At 36.3% G+C, this 21,943-nt stretch overlaps 1 protein-coding gene across 1 annotated transcript in view; it reads left to right on the top strand.

The window, feature by feature from the left end:
* Nucleotides 1–1,227: 1,227 nt before the first annotated feature.
* mctp2a (multiple C2 domains, transmembrane 2a) overlaps nt 1,228–21,943 on the top strand; it is a 50,127-nt gene continuing 29,411 nt past the window's right edge. Inside the window, exons 1-17 of the mRNA XM_079874765.1 lie at nt 1,228–1,450; nt 4,892–5,635; nt 6,607–6,666; nt 6,769–6,880; nt 12,558–12,700; nt 13,128–13,204; nt 13,320–13,431; nt 13,744–13,779; nt 17,140–17,301; nt 18,008–18,138; nt 19,515–19,701; nt 19,845–19,938; nt 20,067–20,169; nt 20,253–20,355; nt 20,453–20,554; nt 20,744–20,818; nt 21,084–21,203. Of these exons, the coding sequence (XP_079730891.1) occupies nt 4,934–5,635; nt 6,607–6,666; nt 6,769–6,880; nt 12,558–12,700; nt 13,128–13,204; nt 13,320–13,431; nt 13,744–13,779; nt 17,140–17,301; nt 18,008–18,138; nt 19,515–19,701; nt 19,845–19,938; nt 20,067–20,169; nt 20,253–20,355; nt 20,453–20,554; nt 20,744–20,818; nt 21,084–21,203 (2,319 nt within the window). The 5' untranslated portion in view covers nt 1,228–1,450; nt 4,892–4,933. The remainder of the gene's footprint in view (nt 1,451–4,891; nt 5,636–6,606; nt 6,667–6,768; nt 6,881–12,557; nt 12,701–13,127; nt 13,205–13,319; nt 13,432–13,743; nt 13,780–17,139; nt 17,302–18,007; nt 18,139–19,514; nt 19,702–19,844; nt 19,939–20,066; nt 20,170–20,252; nt 20,356–20,452; nt 20,555–20,743; nt 20,819–21,083; nt 21,204–21,943) is intronic.

The raw sequence follows: 21,943 nt of genomic DNA, 5'->3' as shown, positions 1-21,943 counted from the left end.
TAGTTCACTTCAAGAAGCTGTTTGCGGTTTGGACGCTCAAATCGTTTGGCGGCACAAGCTGGACTTTGTTGCCATAACTGAAACAAGATGTTTCAAAAATGATTAAAAAAAAAAGGACAAAAAAAAAAAAAAAGAAAACATGAGAGAGAACTTTAATCTGCATTATATTTCCCTTGAATGTGTTGTTTTATCTTCATTATACAATAAATATTCTAGTGAACTTTTTATTGAATGACTAAGATATTATGCTAGAGATTGTTGTACAAATTTGTATTCTGCATTCACTAAAGTAAAGATATTGGCTTTTATTGTGTAACATAGGTTCTCTCGCTTATTCTGTGCAAACTGAAGTGAACAATTCTTTGAATTTGAGTAGACTTTGTCCACATGTGAAGTCCCAAACATTAGAATCTGTCCGCTTTATTAAAAACCTCATTGTACCCTCAAATACTCACTCTATGTGCCTTCATACTGCATCTCTGAGAAACACACAGTCAGTGCACATGGAACTTCAGTGTGGAAGTTGGCTAATGTTTTGCCCATGAACTAGTTTAGGGGTTTTATGAAACACATAGACCAGAAAATAGGCATTCAAGAACAGTCATATAAAAAAGTATTTGTTTATATGATTCATTTAATACACATACTATATGAAGTCATAAAGTAGCTCTTTAAGTTTATGTGAAATTCTTGAAACAAGCTGTTAAAAAAAAAAAAAAAAAAAAAAAAAAAATATATATATATATATATATATATATATTATATAGTTATATATAACTTTAAATAAAAAAAACATGGCCTAAACCTTGTGTGCCAATTTAATAATAATGATAAAAACGTTACATAATTTTAAAGGTAAATGCTTTTTATTAACTTTTATTAATTTTTGAATTACAAATGATACATTTTCTTAAGGTTTCTGCATTTTAAATGGACATAAAAAGGTGTATATATATATATATATATATATATATATATATATATATATATATAGATAGATCCGGACAAAATGTGAGCATCACGTCATTGACACATTTACATGCAATATGAAAACGGTCCAGCAGGTGGCACTGAATTTGCATGCAGTCCAAACCCAATAGTAAATGGACAATAACGATACAAGCATTGCAAGTTCAATCCCAAGAAGCATTGGAAAGGAAATAGTTATTTTAGATATTATCTTTTAGGTAAAAAAACAAAACAAAAAACAAATTCTACATACAATCAAAGCATTTTACGGTAGTTCACGCTACCAACCTGAAACTCCGGTAACAGCTGCAAAACTAGTCATAACTCCGCCCTGGAGAGGCAAACCGGTCCAAGCAGAAATATCTCTCTGAGTCTGAGGACATCACTACTGACACTTAGTCTACAGATGATGTGAAACTTACTACAGTTGTCAGTTATGTCTTCTACAAGAAAACACGTCCAGTAGTTCATCTGGAAAGAGGTAAGAGCTTCCTCTTCGTCAAATATTCTTTCATGGTAACAGTTTCTGTCAAAATACATCTGCTACAGATGTTGTTACTGATTTACATAATAAATCACTGATCTACTTCAATGTGCCAACTTGAATATTTAGCTAATTGCAGTAATGAAACAATCTCAAACTTTCTTTTTGCTGTAAGTTGTCGAATCGTCCTAATAATTTGCTGCCAATTACATCAACAAAAATGTAGAAACCAGCCTAACACACCTCTGAAAACAATGTAGGCCTACACACCTCGTGAACATTGAAATCAAATTCAGAATTGGGAACTATTGTACAGAGAAAGGATGTGCATTCATACTCTATTATTCTTATTTCTCATTTTAACTGTTGCTGACAAAAGAGATTTATAGAAAGTCTCTGGTATGCTTTGCTGTGGAGTGTATTTTTGGAAATGTGTTCTTTACTGAAGTACTGTTGAAGCTAAAAATCTTGTTTTTACATTTCTAAGGCAAAAATGATACACTGCAACAATGATATGATCTGAAGAAGTCATGGCAACCATGACTTATTGATCATATCATTTTTACAGTGTATCATTTTTGCCTTAGAAATGTCAGAACAATGGTCTTTCTTTATTTCCTCCATTGCTCATCTAAAGAATAAACTATTAAATTTCATTTTTTAAGTAAATACGAGTTCAACTCCATTTTAAAGACTAATATAGCTTAAGAATGAGCTGAAATTACCTGCACAGCCAATTGAATTTACTCTACTGAGAGTAGGTTTGCTTTTCAGTACCCAATACCATGACTAAAAAAACATTCTCAGCACTTTTTACACTTCTGTGTTTGCTGATCTAGACATGAAAAGCATGTAATAGTGGTCGGCATTGTCATGTGATAGTCTTCAGATGTGTGACCATTTTTTGAGAAACATCACAGTTCGACCACAAAGACAGCGGCAATGGTCTGCAAGTTGACAATGTAACAAGCACTTTTTCTGCATACTTTGCAGTTGATTCGTGTGCCATTGTGCTCTACACACACACGCTGTTTCGTGTCAAAGTGTGAACCCTTGATATTATCTGTGTTTTTTGGCGGTTTCACCTGAAAAGCTGTGTCCAATCCGGCTCCTGGAAGGCTTATTGTCCTGCAGAGTAAATCAATCCTATTCAATCCTGAACCAGCTATTCAAGGTCTTCAGGATTACTCGATACTTCCAGACGAGTGTGATGGGGCAAGATGGAGCCAAACTGTAGGATGCTGGCCCTCCAGGAGCAAGATTGGACACCAATAACATGCTGTGCAACATCTGCTTGAACGCTCTTCAGACTTCAGACTGGATCTACTGTACTACACAAATGTTCTACGCTCAGAGCTGCTCAAGGAAAACAAAAAGAAATCTTCTCCTTCAGCCCAACATCATGCGTTCATTTACAAACAGTAGTTCACTACATATTCTTTGCTGAAAAGTGAGCATCATGTACCCTAACAAGTAACCAAAAACGCTGACAGGACTGTGGGCAGATTACCACCAGAGCATAATAACAGTTGGTGCTAAAGGGATAGTTGATCCTAAAACGAAATATCTGTCATAATTTGCTCATCCTTAAGTTGTTCCAAACCTATATGAGTGTCTTCCTTCTGTTGAACACAAAATAGGATATGTTAAAGAATGTTGGTAATCAAACAGTAACAGTTGACGGTAGCCATTGACTTTCATAGTCGGAAAAAAATAATACAATGGATGCCAATGGCTGTCATCAACTGTTTGATCACCAACATTCTTTAACATCCTCTTTTGTGTTCAACAGAAGGAAGACACTTGTACAGGTTTGGAACAACATCCCTTTATCAGTTGTAAGAAAAACATGAACATGACTCATGTCTTATATAAGTAGAATTATAATAAACACTTTAATATACATCTAGATGAAATAAACAGAAGATGTATGTATGGTGTGCACATTATGTACTGTATTTACAGTAGGGCTGAGACAACCGATTCTTTTGATAGTCGATTAGTCAACTAATGGATTATTTCACAGATTAATCAGTAGGCTTTGATCGATTAGTTAATTAAAAGATGGAGTTGTACCTATTAACTAATAAATAAAACGGTAACACTGTACAATAAGGTTCATTAGTTAACTACCTTAACAATGAACAATACTTCTACAGCATTTATTAATCTTAGTTAATATTCATTTCAACATTTACCAATACATTATTCAAATAAAAGGTTGTATTTGTTAACATTAGTTAGTGCACTGTGAACTGACATGAATAAACAACGAACAGCTGTAGTTTTATTAAGTAACGTTAACAAAGATGAACTAATACAGTACTCATTGTTAGTTCATGTCAGTTAACTAATGTTAGCTAATGAACCTTATTGTAAAGTGTTACCAATAAAACAAGGAAATCACTTTGAAAATGTCTTTTTAATGAACTTCGAGCCAACACTGAATAGACCAGTATCCTTCAGGTTTTCTGTCCTTAAGTCATCAATAGGCAACTACTATGACTGGTTCTGTGTTTTTATTAAGGTTCGGCATTGATACAAATTGCAAAATTCGATTTCTAAGCTTATGGTTAGATTCCGATTAGATTCTGGATATATATCAGGTACAGTACATGTACATCTCTCAACGAATGCTATAAAGTTAAACTATAGAGGGAACCCACAACCCAGTCAGTTGGTACATGTAATATTAAAGGTTAAAATTAACAACTGATTTGCATACAATTGCATATAATACAGTTTTTATAATAATAATAATAATGTACTTTTTAATAAGAGTAAATATAGGAAAATGTAATAATATTGTGCTTATAATAACTTTTTAATAAGAGCAAATATAAGAAAATGTAATAATACAGCGCTGTTTCTTTAAATGATCCTTTCTAGAGTTCATTTACAGTCAACAGAACATTTTTAGAAACTACACTTCTGTTCAAAAGTTTGGGGTATGATTTTTTTTTTCCAGTTTTTGAAAGAAGTCTCTTATTGTCACCAAGGCTGTATTTATTTAATCAAAAATACAGTAATAACAGTAAAATTCTGAAATATGAATACATCTTAATATAACTGTTTGCTGTTTTATTCTACGGTAAAATGCCATTTATTCCTGTGATGGCAAAGCTGCATTTTCAGCATCATTACTCCAGTCTTCAGTGTCACATGAAAACAGTTGTGCTGCTTAGTATTATTTTTGCTAAAACCATGATACGTTTTTTTTTCTATGCAGGTTTTTTTTTAATAGATCATTCAAAGAAACACTTTTTATGTCACTTTTGTTTTTAATGTCACTTTTTAAATGTCTTGACCCCAAGCTTTTGAAGTGTAGTGTAAGTTCACATTATTTTACTTAGATTTTTTAAGCTTTTCTTTTGTAACGTGATACTTTGTTTTTTTTTTTAACTGTCTAACACACATTGCTTGTTTTTTGCCTGACAGTTGTTTAATTTCAACTGAAGTGCAGTCTCATCCACAATCACAATGGAGAAAAAGAAGAAAGTCTGGCCCAATTTCCGTGAGAGAGCAAAGTTTAATCTGTTTGGAAAGAAGGGTCTGGGGAAGCAGAAAAAGACCCCTCTGAAACACAGGAGGAGTATGTCAGTACCAGACATCAGGTTTCATCCTCATGCCATGAGGATGGCTTTGCAAGATGATCCCAGGACACCAGGTCAACACTCCGTTTTCTTTGGAAACTTAGAGGGTCCAGGTGACTTGGATGAAACAGGAAGTGAAACCTCCAGTCTTGCATTATCTGAGCAGTCCAGTGTCACTGACATGCGATACTCCTGCAGCCCAGCGCCATCAGAGAAATCAGTTCCTGCGGACTTTACACTTCCAGTGGAAACTGATAAGCGGTCAAGAGCCACGACATGGTACACAGATGAATTAGATGCAGCGACTGGAGCTTTACCTCCACCTACAGAAAGACTGATAACACCTGTGCCTGCAGAGAGGAAATCGCCTGGTCAGAGACCGAAGAACCCCTCAGATAAAGTGGCTGCAGCCCTTAGCAGAGCCGGAAGACAGATGCCTCCTGCGCGAGCTTCAGATGACGTGTGTGCATGGACCAACACAGAGTCAGTCAACACTCCGTCTGAGGAGAAAGCCTGCATTTCTTCTCCTACTGAGCACGAGCCGTCTTCTCCAATGGATATGTTCATTGCAGGGTCCGCAGAGGACATGGTAAGTCATCTCAAAGTTTTCTAATTATTATCACTACATCAATATGCACTACTGTTCACAAGTTTCAAGTCAGCAATATTTCATTTTTTATTTTGACTTTTAAAATATTATAAAATATTTCAATTTCATACCAATGCTGTTCGTTTAAACGTTGCATTCATCAAAGAATTCTGAAAGAAATGTATCACGTTTTCCACAAAAATATTTAACAGCACTACTGTTTTCAACATTGATTAAAATAAGAAATGTTTCTTGAGCAGCAAATCGGCATATTAGAATGATTTGTGAAGGATCATGTGACACTGAAGACTGGAGTAATGATGCTGAAAATTCAGCTTTGCTATCACATATACATTACGTTTTAAAATATATTAAAATGGAAAACATTTATTTTAAATTGTTATAATATTACTTTTTTACTGTATAAAAATAGCTAATATACAAGTGGTGTGCTTTGAATGAAATGGTGCCAGGGTTATAATATGTGTTCTGTAAATTTCAGTACAGATGTGGAAAATAACATATCTGTATATTATACATTTGTAGACTAATAATAAAATGAAACCATTTCTCTTCTTTATTATGATTTGTTATAATTCTAATATATATTTAACATATATTATATATTATGAGGTGAATTTGGGATTTTGATTCTCAAAACCACTCTAATATGAAATTATTAGACCGATATATTATCAAAGACTGAAGATTACAGTATATCTATCGAGTAGAGTGGCCGAGGGCTGATATCATACTGAAATGTGTTCAAATGTATCCAAAAGTCTGAGAATACATATCTGGTTTTTATTATTATTTAAACCTGATACATAAACAGGATAAGTTTAAGCAAAATTTCAATTCTAATTCTGCTATTAGCTATTAGCCAAATCCTCAATTTACCATCTATTTGAGTATAGCAGAGGCAAAGTAATGTAGAACTTTCTCATTTTACATCTTAATCTCTCCCTCAGGACATTCTCAATGAAACCAGTGACTATGATACGCTTTCCTGTACAGAACAAGAACGAAACGTGAGTATTTTAATTGAAAAAGCCATGTGTAAAGACAGAATAAAAAAGCTTGATAATAATATAATCCAGCCTTGACCATGTCTTTTACACACTACTTTTCAGATCTCAGAAGGGTTAAATGACAGTCAGAGCGCTCTAACACAGCAGAAGGTCCAGTATCTCCTCACCATCAATCTAAAGGAAGGCAGAAACCTGGTTATCAGAGACCGCTCAGGTACTGAACTCTGAAACAATCACTGACACAGATAATTCATCTAGGATAACACTGGGTGGTGTGGTTTACTCATAGGAAATGAATGAATGAGTAATGTTATTAGTAGGTCATGAGATTCAGCACTATGCATCATTTAAAAATCTCTTTATAGACTCTTTATACTGTAAGTTTTGGTATTAAATGGTATTATTCAGCTGGTAATGTAACAAAATCACAAAACAGGATTTACACCTTTCATTATTGTGCCAGAATGTGCTGATGACCATCTAACCTGCATAATTCCACATAAAGCTCTGCTGATTTTCACATTAATAAAGTTCCCCTTATGTGTTTCATTTACTTATACTGTTAATATAATGAAATCAATAAAATAATATTACTCTCCCTCAATAATAAAACAAAACCAAAACTGTGGTTTCTCTCTGAACATTAGAAATCATTAGAATAAGGAACATTTCTGATAACAAAAGAAAGAATGTAGACATGCAAGATTTTTCTATGGCAGCATTCGACAGTGTTGACATCTAGAAGCCGCCACACAGTACGTTTCCTAGATCAGCAACAAGTTCAATTCGAATCATTTTAAAAATGTAATAAACACATAGCCAATGCATCAGATTACATTCAACTCGCTTCTAAAAATGAAAGGTCTCTTTTACATGCTACAGAAAGTTCCTGATGGTTTGTCTAGTCTTGTGTAAGTGTGTGTCAGTATCTGCTCTTGGCTCCGAGAGGATACACAGTAGAGTGGCGTTGGGCATCGCCCTCAAAGATGCCATGGGATGAGCTTTTGCCTTTTGAGATGTTCTCTTGTACCACCGAGGTCTTGATGTATCGTAAGTCCTCAAAGTCTTGTTGACCTTGAGTTAGTGTAGGCCACTTTAGGATTAGTGGGTGAGGTTGAGTCATATTCTTTCTTGTGGGTCTGCCTGGATCTGGAAAATTGGATAACATCCAGTGTTTCCCAGAGGATTTTGTGAGACTATGGTTGGAATCATATATGGAAAGACATGTTTCCATATCTTGGAAACATATCTTTGTTTCCAAGATATCGCACAAAGCCATATCACCCTTTGAATGTAGATTGTTTGATATATACTTTGCCAACAACGTTAGAGACCTTTTATGTTTTTATGATAAATTTGGAAATATTTTCGGTTAATTATGAAACTGTGTCAGAACAGATTAAACTATGGTGGGCCGCTAGAGTCAATTAATGGGAAACACTGACATCTCTGCCTTTGCTGTCTTTGTCCATTCCCTTCTGAAATTTGTAAATGCACATTACAAACATAAGGAATGCTACAACAAATGTGATTCATCCTAGGAGTAAAGTACCATGAAAAGTGTCACAACACAAATTTCCAGAATTTTTCCAGAAACGTTTCCAGAACGTTTTTTAAATAGTAATATTATTTCACAATATTCCTGTTTTGAATGTATTTTAAATGCAGTCTAAATACAGGCTTGATGAGAATAAGAGACTTCTTTCAAAAAGGTAAAAAAAATTACAGACTCCAAATTTTTTAACGATAGTGAATACATAATCTGATGTAATTGGCTATGTGTTTATTACATTTTTATGGTCCCTACCATAGAAAACCGAGCTGTCGTGATTCCCACTTTTTTTTAATTAACTGCTGAACTTGACAGAACAGATTATTCTGTCCAAGTGTGCATATAGATGACAGTGTGCTTGGGATCTTGCAAGTCTACATTCTTTCTTTTTTTAAATCAGAAATGTTCCTTATTCTAATGATTTCTAACGTTCAGTGATTGTCATTACTTATAGAGGGGGGAGTAATATTGATTTCATTATATTAACAGTATAGTTCAATTAAATAAACTAATATAACACACACATAAGGGGAACTTTATTAATGTGAAAATCAGCAGAGCTTTATCTGGAATTCTGCAGGTTAGATGGTCATCAGCACTTTCCAGCACAATAATGAAAGGTGTAAATCTTGTTTTGTGATTTTGTTTCTTTACCAGCTGAGTCTTGCTTTAAAACCATTACGCAAAACACAGCTCTAGGTTCAGCAGTAAGTGCACTGTAACCATGTGTCTTGTTTAGGGAAGTTCTGGAATCTTATGAATGAAAAAATCCTTAGGTTGTGAAGATTCTAGGTTCTTCTGTTTAATGTTAAAGAATTTACTGTGAGTAGTAGTGTTTTTTGGCATGCTGTTTTTAGCATCATTCATCTCAAATTTCAATTTTGACTCGGGTATCTGTAAAACTTTCTGTAGAAGTATAAAATATAATGGAATCTGATATAACATAAAAATAAAATAGAATCTTAAATGAAAAAGACATTTTAAGTGCTGTAGTTGTGTAATATTTTTTAAAAAATGTGGTTTTGGGCTACATTATGTAATGCATTATTTAATTAAATAAAAGTACATTTGACTATCCCACAGCTTTGTTTGTGGCCATTATGAATGTACTTTAGCAGGGAGGACTGAGCTTGTTAGAGACGGAATGTTTCCAAGTTAAGCCAGCTTATCTGGTCTTCCCAAAACTGAATGCGGTCGGACCGGAATGTCTTTCTGTAACTTCAGTCTGGCTATTGTAACCGTGTTACATTTAAAAAAAACAAAAACCTATTTTTAGAAGTCGTCATTTACTGTCTTGCATTCAAATGTTGTACCTTGATAGCACAGAAGTCACGGCAGGTTTATCAGGCTAGTGCTGGGAAACAAATGAGCTGGCCTTGTTTTGTTTTTTACTACGGCGCGGATGCAAATAGAGTCATGTTGAGGTGTTGTTTCCTAGAGGCTGTACACAGTCCCTGGTGTCATAATGTAAAACGTGTTGTCTGTTTTATCTCTTAACTATTTGCTTATGCTAGAGAACTATAGATACAAAAGAGAGAGCGAGAAAGAGAGAGAGAGAGAGAACAGAGGTTTTAACAACTAAGGTGTATTGAAATCCTACAGGCATATGATTGCAGTAAATTTCCATTTGATACCCAGAGCGGTTCTTCAGACATAATGCCAGTGTCCTGGCAGGCCTGAGCAAGCTGATTGGGCAGCTCGTTCTCATGTTCAAAGTCACAGGTGTATGCCCAGAGGCTGTTAATTACCATCTCTACCTCATTATTTTTCATAATTAGAATATATTCTAGCCAACGGAATCTAATGAAATGGTCATGCACACTATAGACTGAGTGAAGTTATTGGTGGCAATGGCGTGCCAGATATCCTGTTCAGAATTCGGCCATGCACTTTCTCAAATCTTTTGTATTGAAGCCCAAACAACCTGGCAGTTACCAAAAATGATTGTCTCTGAAGTCTTTTTTTTTTCTTTTTTCCAAAGTTTGCTTGTAACTTCCTTTATGTACTGTAAAATCTGGGAATTAAATGCAGACATATATGAGTTATGAAATGGGATACATTGCCACCTGCAGGGGAAAGAAAGTAAGTAAATAAATAAATAAATAAATAGTAATTTAGTTGTCAGTAGGAAACTGTATATTAATCCCTACATCATATCATGTCCATATGAATTGAGTAAATGATATTGTAATTAATAATAATAATATATAATGTGTGTGTTATGGACACTATAATGTCAAGTGATGTCTTTCAAATCACGCATTGCATTTGTGACCAAACATAATGTGTAACCTTATAAGGGCAACTTCCTTTATCCACATTATTTGCTTGATGGAGAAAAAAATGGCAGTATGATGAGAAAATGAATTTTTGTTTTATAAACACCTTTTTTTATTTCTAATCCAAGCTCATCTCCATGTACACATAGAAGTGGCAGTTACTTTACTAGTTTCAGGATATATTCTGCCGGCTGCTATCTAACGAAATGCTTTCCTGTCCAAATCACTGACAAACATCTGAATCATAGTCCTTGCAGAGAGTGTTCTCAACCGTTTGGTCATATATTCAGTATTTGTGACCAATGAAGTGAAAGCTTTTCCCTGAGATAACTGTTCAGAGCTGACATATTTTTTTTAAATATTTTTAATATCACTTTATTGTATTTGTAAGTTTCTTTGGGAAAAAAAGTCTTACGAGTGATGTAAAAAGATTCTTTTTGTGTGCAAAATTGCGACCTCGTGTGGTGGTCTTTGAGAATGACACATCATCTCGTGTCTACAATACAGTATGATACAGTGCATTACTCCAAACTTTTTACCTACAGCAAAAGAAATAAATGAAGCAGATGCAGAGTCTTTGGTAAGACTTTATTTCGATGGTCCACTTTAGTCATTCTACTGACTATAAGTAACTTTGCAACTACATGTCAACTACCAGTCATTAGAGTACTTTAGTAGACTGTCTGCTTAATATCACTTTATTTTGATGCTCCCCAACAGACATTCTACTGTCTATCAGGAACTTTGCGAGTACATGTCAACTTATTCTACTAATACTCGGTTAATGTGTCGTTGATAAGTATAGTTAGTAGACCGTCTAAAGTGGACCATCGAAATAAAGTGTAACCAAATCTTCTTCTTTACATTGAAATATTTTCACTTTCAGATTCATAATCTTGTTTGTCTTCTTTATTGCAAAACTGTGTCCTGAAACCTTTTTGCGTTGATGGATACGAAAGCCTTTACACTGCTTTGGCTATCCAGTGAACTAATAGTTATGCTGGCTACTTTACCCCTCTTTCCATCCCATACTTTATTGATAAGATTCAGATGTTCTCTGAAAAAAAGTCTCTTTCGGTCTGCAGCCATTTGCATTACTAGTTGAGTCTTCACTTGGCCTGACATGACAGCATTTCCCGTCTCGGGTCTTCTCCAGCACCTGTATTTGCCTAACAATTAACGGCCAGCTCGCTCCCCGACTGACGCTACATGGGAAAAGCGGCCCGCGAGTCCCCTCCCCGTCCTCCATTTTGCTTGTGTTAATTTCCGCCGTCAGTGTTTTGTCTTCCCCTGGCTGCTCGAGCCCCTTCCTCCTGTCAAGCTGCCTGGAGGTTTGCTTGTCAGCGTCTGGCAGGGAGGAGTTCCTCCTGGAGATGTTCATTTGGAGAGGCGAGCTGACAGGCCTGACAGCCCGTCCCCACAGGGCTTTTGTCATGTGATTCCAGGCTCCCCGCAGGTTCTCTCAAGCACTCCTTTATCCATCCATACAAATGAAGCGATGGACTCTTTTTCTCTCATATTTTTTTCTTCTTCTTACTAGCCAATCTGCATACCACAGCATAGACAAAGACGGAGCTCTCGCCCTCCCCTCTCGCAGACAGACTCAAGGCAGACTTTCTTAACAGGCTTTGGAGATTAACACTGCTTGCTCCCGGTTTCTGGGGTTTTAATACACCGGCATTAAATTAACAAATTCACGCTGGCTATAATTTTTACTCTTTCACAATCAGCCAGCTCCCATCACTCTGAAAGAGACAAAATGTCCGCCTCCCTACGCTAAGAACGCTCGCCTTAATAATGAGTCTTATTCAATGTCTGGAAGACCGTATCTGTGTGCTTGGACAGTGTGATGATATGAAACGCTGTTCCACCATGTTTTGTCATTAAATGAATGTACAAACAAAGCTCAATCATCAGAATCTGTGGCTTACGTATGATTGAATACCACAAAATATAATTTTGACTTGTTCCCTTATGCAACAGTTACTATTGATTTAGATGTACATGTATTGAGTCCTTTTTATGTTAGTAGCGTACTGATAACTGTTTGTTTTCTACAGGTACAAGTGACCCATTCGTCAAATTCAAATTAGATGGCAAACACATCTACAAAAGCAAAGTTGTGAACAAGAACCTGAATCCCACCTGGAATGAATGCTTTTCCTTCCCCGTCAGAGACCTCGATCAGACTGTTATTCTCAAGGTTTGGGATGTATTTACATCATTACATAATGCAAATAATTGCTTAATTATGAACTTTAATATCTCGATTAATCATTCTACTTTAAGTCATATACATTTTTTTTCAAACATTTACAAAGTATGAAGAAAGTAATGTGTAGAATACTGTGGCAAGCAACAGCAAATTCTGTAATAATAATAATAAATAAATAAATATGCTAGAGACAAAGTGGTGATTTATATGTTTACCATTTTCACATATTTTGGAGTTGCATTCATAACCAGTCTATTTGCCATGTTAAAGAAAGAGTTATATCTTGAGATTCCTCAGTTCATGAAAAAATAAAGTTGGAATATGGAAGAATTTATGTAAACAAAAGAAAATAATCTGAATTTAAACTTTTGTAACACTAATAGTCATCATCATCTCACAATTACGATTGATGCAGGTGTATGATCGTGACCTAAGATCCAATGACTTCATGGGATCAAGCAGCTTTCCTCTCCAACAACTGGAATTGGACAAGTGAGGACAACTTTGTCATTTCATGACTTCCATGATATTGTCCTGTTAAAGTTTCTCTCATGATTCCGTCAAAGAATTCCTCCTCAGACATAGATAAACAGGTTTCTATCCGCAGAACGATTCCGATGGCTTTATCTTTGGAGGACCCCAACAGCGTGGAGACCGACATGGGAGTGATCATTCTAGAGACCTGCCTGTCCATCCGAGAGGAACCTGCCAAACGAAATGTATGACTCCTGAAAATAGTTCAATTCACATTTATTTGCATAGCGCTTTTCACAATACACATTGTTTCAAAGCAGCTTTACAGAAAATACATGAGTCCACGGTACAATTTAGAGTGATCTGTTATCAGAGGTAACTGTCTAAGTTATGTATTTCAGAAATGTACAAAATCACAGTTAGCTACAAATTTATTTAAGGCAGAAACAATGAGCTCATTGAAGTAATGCATACTTGTGTTAATAAAATAGTCTTATTTTAGTGGAAACAGTCAAGAGGCTTTCTAACATAATGTTCATTTGCCACCCATTTTTCAGAAGTGGCTGCTAAGAAGAAAGGGAAGCTTCAATAAGGTATGTCATGATACATTCTCTCCATATTACTTCTGTCCAGCTGCCCACAAGAGAGAAGAGCACCCACACAGTATTTGTTACCAGGCCAAAATACACAAAATACATACATTTATTTGATTAAATGCACTTCTAAAGTTACACAATCTAATAAAAGAGACCACAGCAATAAGGTTATTATTGTATCACATCTGTCCACTGGAGGGCAGTAGATCCTCACCATCTTCCCCACAGATACTTCACTGCTGTTTTGTACAAGATTTATGCAAGTTTCTTGACTTTACCTTACATTCACTTTCACTTAGTTAGTGAAACTTCAACATATACTTCAACGGAGCGAGAAACTTTTGTTTGTGTCTGCGACTCTCTGATGTGATTTCCAAAGTAAATGTATCACCATGATTTAAACAAAGCACACGGTCTGTCTAGCATTTTGTGCAGGTCAATTCATAGACGAGAGCTTATTTACCTCACAGTCGTGAAAGCTTGCAATTTAAGATTTCTCCAAACAAAAGCTCTGCCGCATGCTTCCGTAGAGTGGGGTGCCAGTGCTGTGAATGTACTTTTAGTAAACTGTATTTTCGACCAGCAATTAATTTCATTTCAGTATGTCGTATAACTGTATATTATATTAGTTATAACCTGTTTGGATAATCAATACACTGACAAGAGCTACTTTAGATAAGTTTAGATGCAGTATCTTGTTAGATAAAGTCTTGTCTGAAAAAGGTATTTTAAAGAAACTTCTCGGTTAGATTTTACCCTAAAATTAATATAAAATGAACAAATTATGTTTTGTGTAAAAACAATGGGCTACTTTGGGGACAAGATTTTTGCATTGTGACATTATTTTCATTTAAAAAAATAGTACATTTGTATATAATTCTTGTTAATACAGCAATAAAAATCACACTGTCAGGACAACATTTTTAGCTTTATTAAAATCATTTACATGTATTCATTTAGCAGACGCTTTTATCCAAATGAGCACAATAGAAGCAGTTAAACTAACAGTAGGTCAACAATATGCAAGTGCTATGAACCTTCTCAGTTTAATCTAACGCAGTACATGTTAGCAAATCAGCAACATTTTCTCATTTTAGTGGCATAAAGCAGGCAAAGTATAAACACACAGTTTTATACATAATTTAAATCCAAAATCTTGCCTGTTATGACTAAAATGAAACTTTTTTGCTGATGTTTTTATTATATTATATATATATATATTGTCAGGACAAAATATCTTTCTCTTTATTAAAATCAGCACCATTTTTATTCTATACAAGAACTATCATGATGTATATGAATGAGCTTTAAAATACATATAAATATTTATAAACTAAATATCAAATTATACAATATAAAATCTGATTTGCATTAGCAATAGAATTTGACAATGGGGGTTACATGTGCTTTAATTGCAACAATCTTAAAGCTTCAAAATATAATTTCTTGCTTCTTTCGCTTGATTTTAGGTTAAAATGTCTGAAACATGAAGCCAGTTTTTGTGAGACACACGTGTTGTTAGTTTATGTGATCAGGTATGGATCAGTATGTGTTTTGTTGGTGTTTCCACTGCAGTGTCTTCTGCCAAATCAACTGAGATCTAGTTCTATTTGACACCTATCAGTACAGGCAGAACATGTCTCTCAATTCTTACCTCTCCTCCTCTATCACACTTCCTTCTTCACAGCCATGCCACGCTGTCTTTGAGATGGAAACGGGCAGCGGTATTGGCACATAGCATGTGGTTCTTCTTCCTGACAGTGTCTGGAGTGTGTGTATGTGTGTGTAGTCTTTGAGGCACTATGCCAGTGTAAGATGCTGAGGATATGTGTGATGGCTCATTCCCAGGCATGGTGAGCTATAACCCAGATGTTGGGATGTAATATCACAGCTGTGGACGGACAGCACTGAAGCTCTAGCCAAATGGGTACGGCTTTGGGCTTGTCCCCTTGTCCCCATGCTGCTCCACCATATGGAGGCAATCCCCCAGCTCTTTTAGCACCAGGAATAGCCTCTCTTTTGGGGCCACTTACTCTTAAGCGGAATTGTTTTATTGGCCACGCCGATCACAAATTTGTCCAAAATAAACACTTGGGAAGACTTGGCTTGGATGAATATTATATTTCTCTCTCAGCTCCCTCTATAACTATACCCCCCTTATCCCTCACTCTCTCTCTCTCTCTCTCTTTAAAGAGGCTTGTTTATGGAGATGTGGCCATTACATTAAATGGTAATGCTGGTTTGTCTGCTGTGCCGAGTGTGTGTGTGTGATGCTAATGGAGCAAAGGCTCAGTCACACTCTCCGAGCAGCCAGGTGGGAAAACAGCTCTCTGGTCTGTGATTACTGGCAGAACAGACCAGCCTCTTCCTGATGCTGTGTTTTTTGAAAGTGCAGGGCTATCAACCCACAAGTCATCTCTGTACTGTGTACTTATCCATCTGCAGTCGTGTTGATGGACCTGTTTTCTCTCTCCGAGGTGTGGGGATCACCTGCACATTTCAACTAGCAGTTTTTAGAAAGGTTTTATTTCATGATATATTTTGTTACAGAAACAGAAATAGAATTTTATTTACAATGTGTTTTGACATGCACATTCTACTATATATGCATACATTTAAATTATTTATAGTAGGTCATAACTCAGAAGGAGAAGATCCCTGCTTTGTCCCTTTGCTTTTAATACCAAATTTTAACAGACAGTTTGAGGTCAGAACTTTTTTTTTTTATTTTTTTTTTATTCAGCAAGGACACACTAGATTGATCAAATGTGGCATTTATTACAAACTTTCTATTCAACAAAGTAATTTACATTTAAAGAAATTTACAATTGGTGAAATGTATCACAGTTCCACAAAAATACTAAGCTGCACAACTGTTTTCAACATTGATTCTTGAGCTGCAAATCAGCATATTAGAATGATTTCTGAAGGAGACTAATGTAATTAGTAATGATGCTGAAAATCCAGCAGTGTTTGTATATATATGTACATACAGTACATTGTGTACACTGTTGTGTGTGTGTGTTTGAATTCATAACCACACTATTTATGTAAAATGATGGTGTATGCTGCAAAACATTTATTTACAGTACAAACATGTCTTCAATTAGAACCTGGTTCCAAGGCTATCACAAGTCTTTCTCGCAATTTCGTCAAAACCTCATCTATGTGAGCCAAGTATAATACGTTACCTTGGTAACATATTTAAATAAGCAGCAATGAAAAATACACCAAAAACTGAATGTTTAAGTTTGCACAGCATAAAAAAACAAACATGTTTATGATCAACAAGATGAGCTGAGAGAGCAACATTGGCCCAAACATCGAATGCCTCATTGTATATGTTGGCTGTTCCAGGGTCAGCCGGTAAGCCAGGCGCAGGCTGGGCGACTCATGAAGAGTCAGGTTTGGACTGGAGTTTACACCGTCATCCTGGTGGAAGGCCAGGACATGCCCGACTGCGGGCAGGGAGACATCTACGTACGCTTCAGATTGGGAGACCAGAGGGTCAGGAGCAAGGTGAGCTCATCCCTCTCCCCCTTCATCTTTTTGCTTCTCTTGCTTTCTCTTTTTCCCGTGCTCATTACATCATCTCGTCTCTTTCTTTGTTTCTATACCTCTATCCTCTTTTTCTCTCAATACCTCATTAAACCCTTCCCTCCCCCTCTTCCTCCTCCCATACTTTCTTAGTTGTTCACATACCTCGCTTTAGATATTCCGTCCGCTCTACACACCTTCCTCCCCCTCTTTCGGATGGCTTCTCCCAGGCTTCACTGCTCTGGTGACAGAGGAGGCTTCTCATTAGATCGCCCGTGTCTGGCAGGGCGTCTCTCCTGATGCTTCTGTTACCGCGTCTTGTTCGCCTCATTTGCATACCCAGAATACCTTGCTCATCTACCTCCCGCCCTCAATGGTTCCAACTAGCTAGTCTTGTATTCTCATGTCATCTTTTTTCTAGAGCCCCCTGGCTCTGTTTGGGCATGTTTGCTTGTTGAACAAAACTAGTTCTAATTGGATGCTGTCAGAGTTTATAATCCCAGCGAGAAGAGAGGATGCGTTCTCCTAAAGACGGCTGCTCCTCCTCCACCACATGTCTTATTGAAGTCTTACTGAATAAGGCTTAATACACCTGTCATGTTAGCTGTCTCTGTTTTGAGAGTGCCTTAAAATTGACACTCTAACTTCCTCTCTCTCTGGTTCCTGCTTGTCTATCTCTCTGTCGCAGAATCTGTGTATTAAGGCAAGCCCGCAGTGGAGAGAGTCTTTCGACTTTAACCAGTTCCAGGATGCACAGGAGAATCTCGTGGTGGAGGTTTGCTGCAAGAGGGGCAGGAAGTCAGAGGAGTTCTGGGGAGTGTAAGTTTGCTGGAGCCACTTCGCATACTGTTTTAAAAGTTCACAAGTTTTAAAAGGAGGGGGAGTCGGGCAAGCTGTGTCACCTTTTGCTTCAGTTTGTCCACTAGTCAATTACAAAAAGGATAGAGGTATTCTAAAACGCCTAAATATACTGTATTTCAGGACGTCTGCTATCAAATGACATTTGAAGAATGTGCCTATAGAAGTGACACAACTTTAGGAGTAGGCTGGGACATCTTAAGAGGAAAGTTGAACCATTGAGAAATAAAAGATTTACATTTCAAGTGAACACATACATTACCATTGAAAGTTTGGGGTCCTAAATAATTTTCATATTGTATGTTCAGCAAGGCTGCTTTTATTTGATCAAAAAGACCATTTAAAATTGTATATATTTAATATACTTAAACATTTAATTTATTCCTGTGATGGCAAAGCTGAATTTTCAGCATCATTACACCAGTCTTCAGTCACATGATCCTTCAAAAATCATTCTAATATGCTGATTTGCTGTTCAAGAAACATTCTTTTTATTATCACAGTTGAAAACAGTTATTCTGCTTAGTGGAAAGGTGATACCTGCTATTTTTTCGGGATTTTTTGAATAATAGACAGTTTGAAAGAACAGCATTTATTTGAAATATAAATCTGTTGTAACATTAATGCCTTTGTCACTTATGATCAGTTAAAGGTATAGCGGAGGATTTTCCCGAATTTTAGAAAAGAACCGCCCTCTCCACTTTTTGAAAAAATGCACATGCGCAACACTCTACCTGCTCCCGAGAGGGAACGCCTATTAAACGTGTGCACGAGAGAGCATGCACGAGCTAATCATAGCTTACATTAACTTTTACTAGCAGTGATTTTAAATGGATTTCTCCAAATAGCATGCCAAACTTTACCTGTCAAGTAGAAACTTCGCGACTGAGGCATCAGTGGGAAGCCCAACCTGTGTTTTGAGCGCACGCCATCGTGTGAATCGTGTGCACGAGCACGTACGACGGCCTTACGTAAACATATCACCAGAATGATTGACACTTAGGAGGACCAATAGTCTTGATGATCCATCCGGAAAAAGAAAATCTTCCGCTATACCTTTAAAAAAAGCCACAAAAAAAACCAATCCCATTCCAAATGTCTAATTTTGCTGCATATATTACACATTTTAATATTTTGAATATTTTATCTAGTGAAATTTTGTATTAGTAATTCATTTGGAGACAATGCTTTCTATCACTAGTAGCAAGACAGCATACTCACTGACACATCTTACCCCACTCTCTCATATTGCAGTGATCTGATGGCCACAACCTTTTTGAAAACCACTGCATATGCTTATCCATTGATGAAATACTAATAGGTTCTACTCTTCACAGTCTGGATATTGACCTGACCAGACTTCCTGCCAATCAGAGGCAGTTATATACTCATTCGCTGGACCAGGGCTATGGTCAACTGGTGTTCCTGGTCACACTGACCCCGTGTTCTGGTGCATCCATCTCAGACATCCAGACGGCTCCATTAGATGACCCCAAGACCTTTGAGAGGATGCAGGAGCAATATGTGGGTATTACATACTATTTTAGTTTTCTTTTGTTTTTTTATTGATTTATTTTTGTTACCTTCCAACTCCATGTAAATTGATATGATTAATATGATTATATGTTTTTACATTTTTTAAGATAAAAGGTCATTTGTATTTACAGAGACCGATAAACTTCCTGCGGGACTTGAAGGATGTTGGCTATCTTCAAATCAAGTTAATAAAAGCCACAGATCTTTCATCAACAGATATAAGTGGTACTTATCTGAATTAAATATAATGTCATAATGTATGTAAGGGATATTGTACAGTTATTAAGTGAAGTATTGCCTGTTATAAATATTTATGCAGTCATAATAACGTCAAAATATTTGAACTTAATCAGGTAAAAGTGACCCCTTTTGTACCGTTGAGCTCGGTAATAGCAAACTGCAAACTCACACGATATTCAAAACCCTGAATCCTGAATGGAAAACAGCCCTAACATTGTAAGTTAAAATGACAGATGTCTCATTATGTCATTATGCATGCTCATGGTATTGATATCACATTGATTTTGACATGTCGTCAGCCCCATTAAGGACATCCATGACGTTCTGGTGCTGACAGTCTATCATGATGATGGGGACAAAGCTCCAGACTTCCTGGGAAAAGTTGCCATTCCTTTGCTGACTGTAAGTACCACACAAATAAGTAGTTTTTATAATAATTGTTGCACAGTTTCTATCATTGTGCCAATGTTAAACTACAATATCTCTACTTTGCCTTTAGGTTTCTAATGGCCAACAAATAACCAGAATGCTGAAGAATAATAATCTATCAAGGGCGACCAAAGGAAGCATCACTATGGAGCTGGATGTCCTCTACAACCCTGTAAGTGCATCATATAAAATAAACATGATTATTTATGAATAATATGAATCAGATGCTTTGAGAGTCCTTTACTAAAACAAAAAGTCATTCAAACATAATTAACTTTCTGTTAAGGTTATATTCAAGTTCTTAAAAGCTGTCAAGTCATTATGTGACAAAAGTCTTGTTTTTCTTCTTCTTCTTTCCCAGATCAAAGCAGGATTCAAAACCTTCCAGCCGAAAGAAACAATGTTTGCAGAGGACAACCCGAAGTTTAACAAAAAGGTGATCTTCATCAACAATTACAGCACCATATTTTCCACTTTCTCTTAATATTAGCTTTGTTGTTGGCACCTTCAGAGACTCATTACGTTCAGTTTTTCCTCCAGCACCGCCTAAAGCTCTTTAGACACCAAAGATGACTTGACTTATTAATATTTATCACCTATGAACCTTCAGTTTAAAAGCCTCTTTACACCTGAGTGAATGTCATGTTGTGAGCATTATGTCCTCAGGCACATCTTGCTAACTACTGCTTTGTCCCCATTAGCTTTTAGCACGTAATATCTATCGAGTGAGGAAGATCAGCGTGGCCATTCTCTATACGCTGCAGTATATTAACAGCTGCTTCCAGTGGGAGAACAAATGGAGGAGTATTACAGCCTTCCTGGTAAGACTTCATACCACTAGATCTCAACTCTGTGGCCCTTTTAGTAACCTGAGGTCAGTGACCGCATCTGAGTAATCCTTCTTTGAAGAAAACGCTCTGCTCCTTAATAGCAACTTTTCACAAGACGGAAAACAGACCGTGCTCATTTGGCCCTGGCCTGTCAGGGTGTAGCTATAAAGTGTTGTAAATCAATGATTTCTTTTTTTATCTGTTGATTTTTTAAATAAATAACTGTTATTGAACACCCACCACAACTTAATCCACATTACCAGATTTTTTTTGTTGATTTTCTTAGAATAAAAAAAAAAAAAAAAAAAAAAAAAAAGTTAGTGAGTTTTACCGTAATAAATTATGTGTTTGGAGTCATCGCTGGGAGGTTAATACATGTCCTCAAGACTCATTGAGCTTCTCAATTCGATTCTGTCACGGTTTCCTATGTGTTTTGTGTTCAAGGACTCTTATTTTTATATTCTGTTGTTTTGCTGCTTCTGGATTAATTTCCTATGGTTTAGTTCCTGTTTGCCTTTGTTTCATTAGTTGCCCTTGTTATTCACCATATCAATCCATTAACCACACCTGTGCCTTGTTAGCCTCTTGTATTTATACTTCTGTGTTTCAGTCTAAGATTGTCAGTCGTTGTCTTTACATCTCTGTTGTAAAGGTGTTGCGTTTCCAATTGGATTCTTCTCATCTTTCTGTTTGGATTTATGGTTTCTTGTTTGGATTGTCTTTTGTTTGCA

This window comes from Squalius cephalus (genome assembly GCF_949319135.1).
Source record: "Squalius cephalus genome assembly, chromosome: 6".
In the NCBI taxonomy this organism is placed as follows: Eukaryota; Metazoa; Chordata; class Actinopteri; order Cypriniformes; family Leuciscidae; genus Squalius; species Squalius cephalus.
Note: the sequence above shows the minus strand (reverse complement) of the source record. Positions and strands in the feature narration are given on the sequence as shown.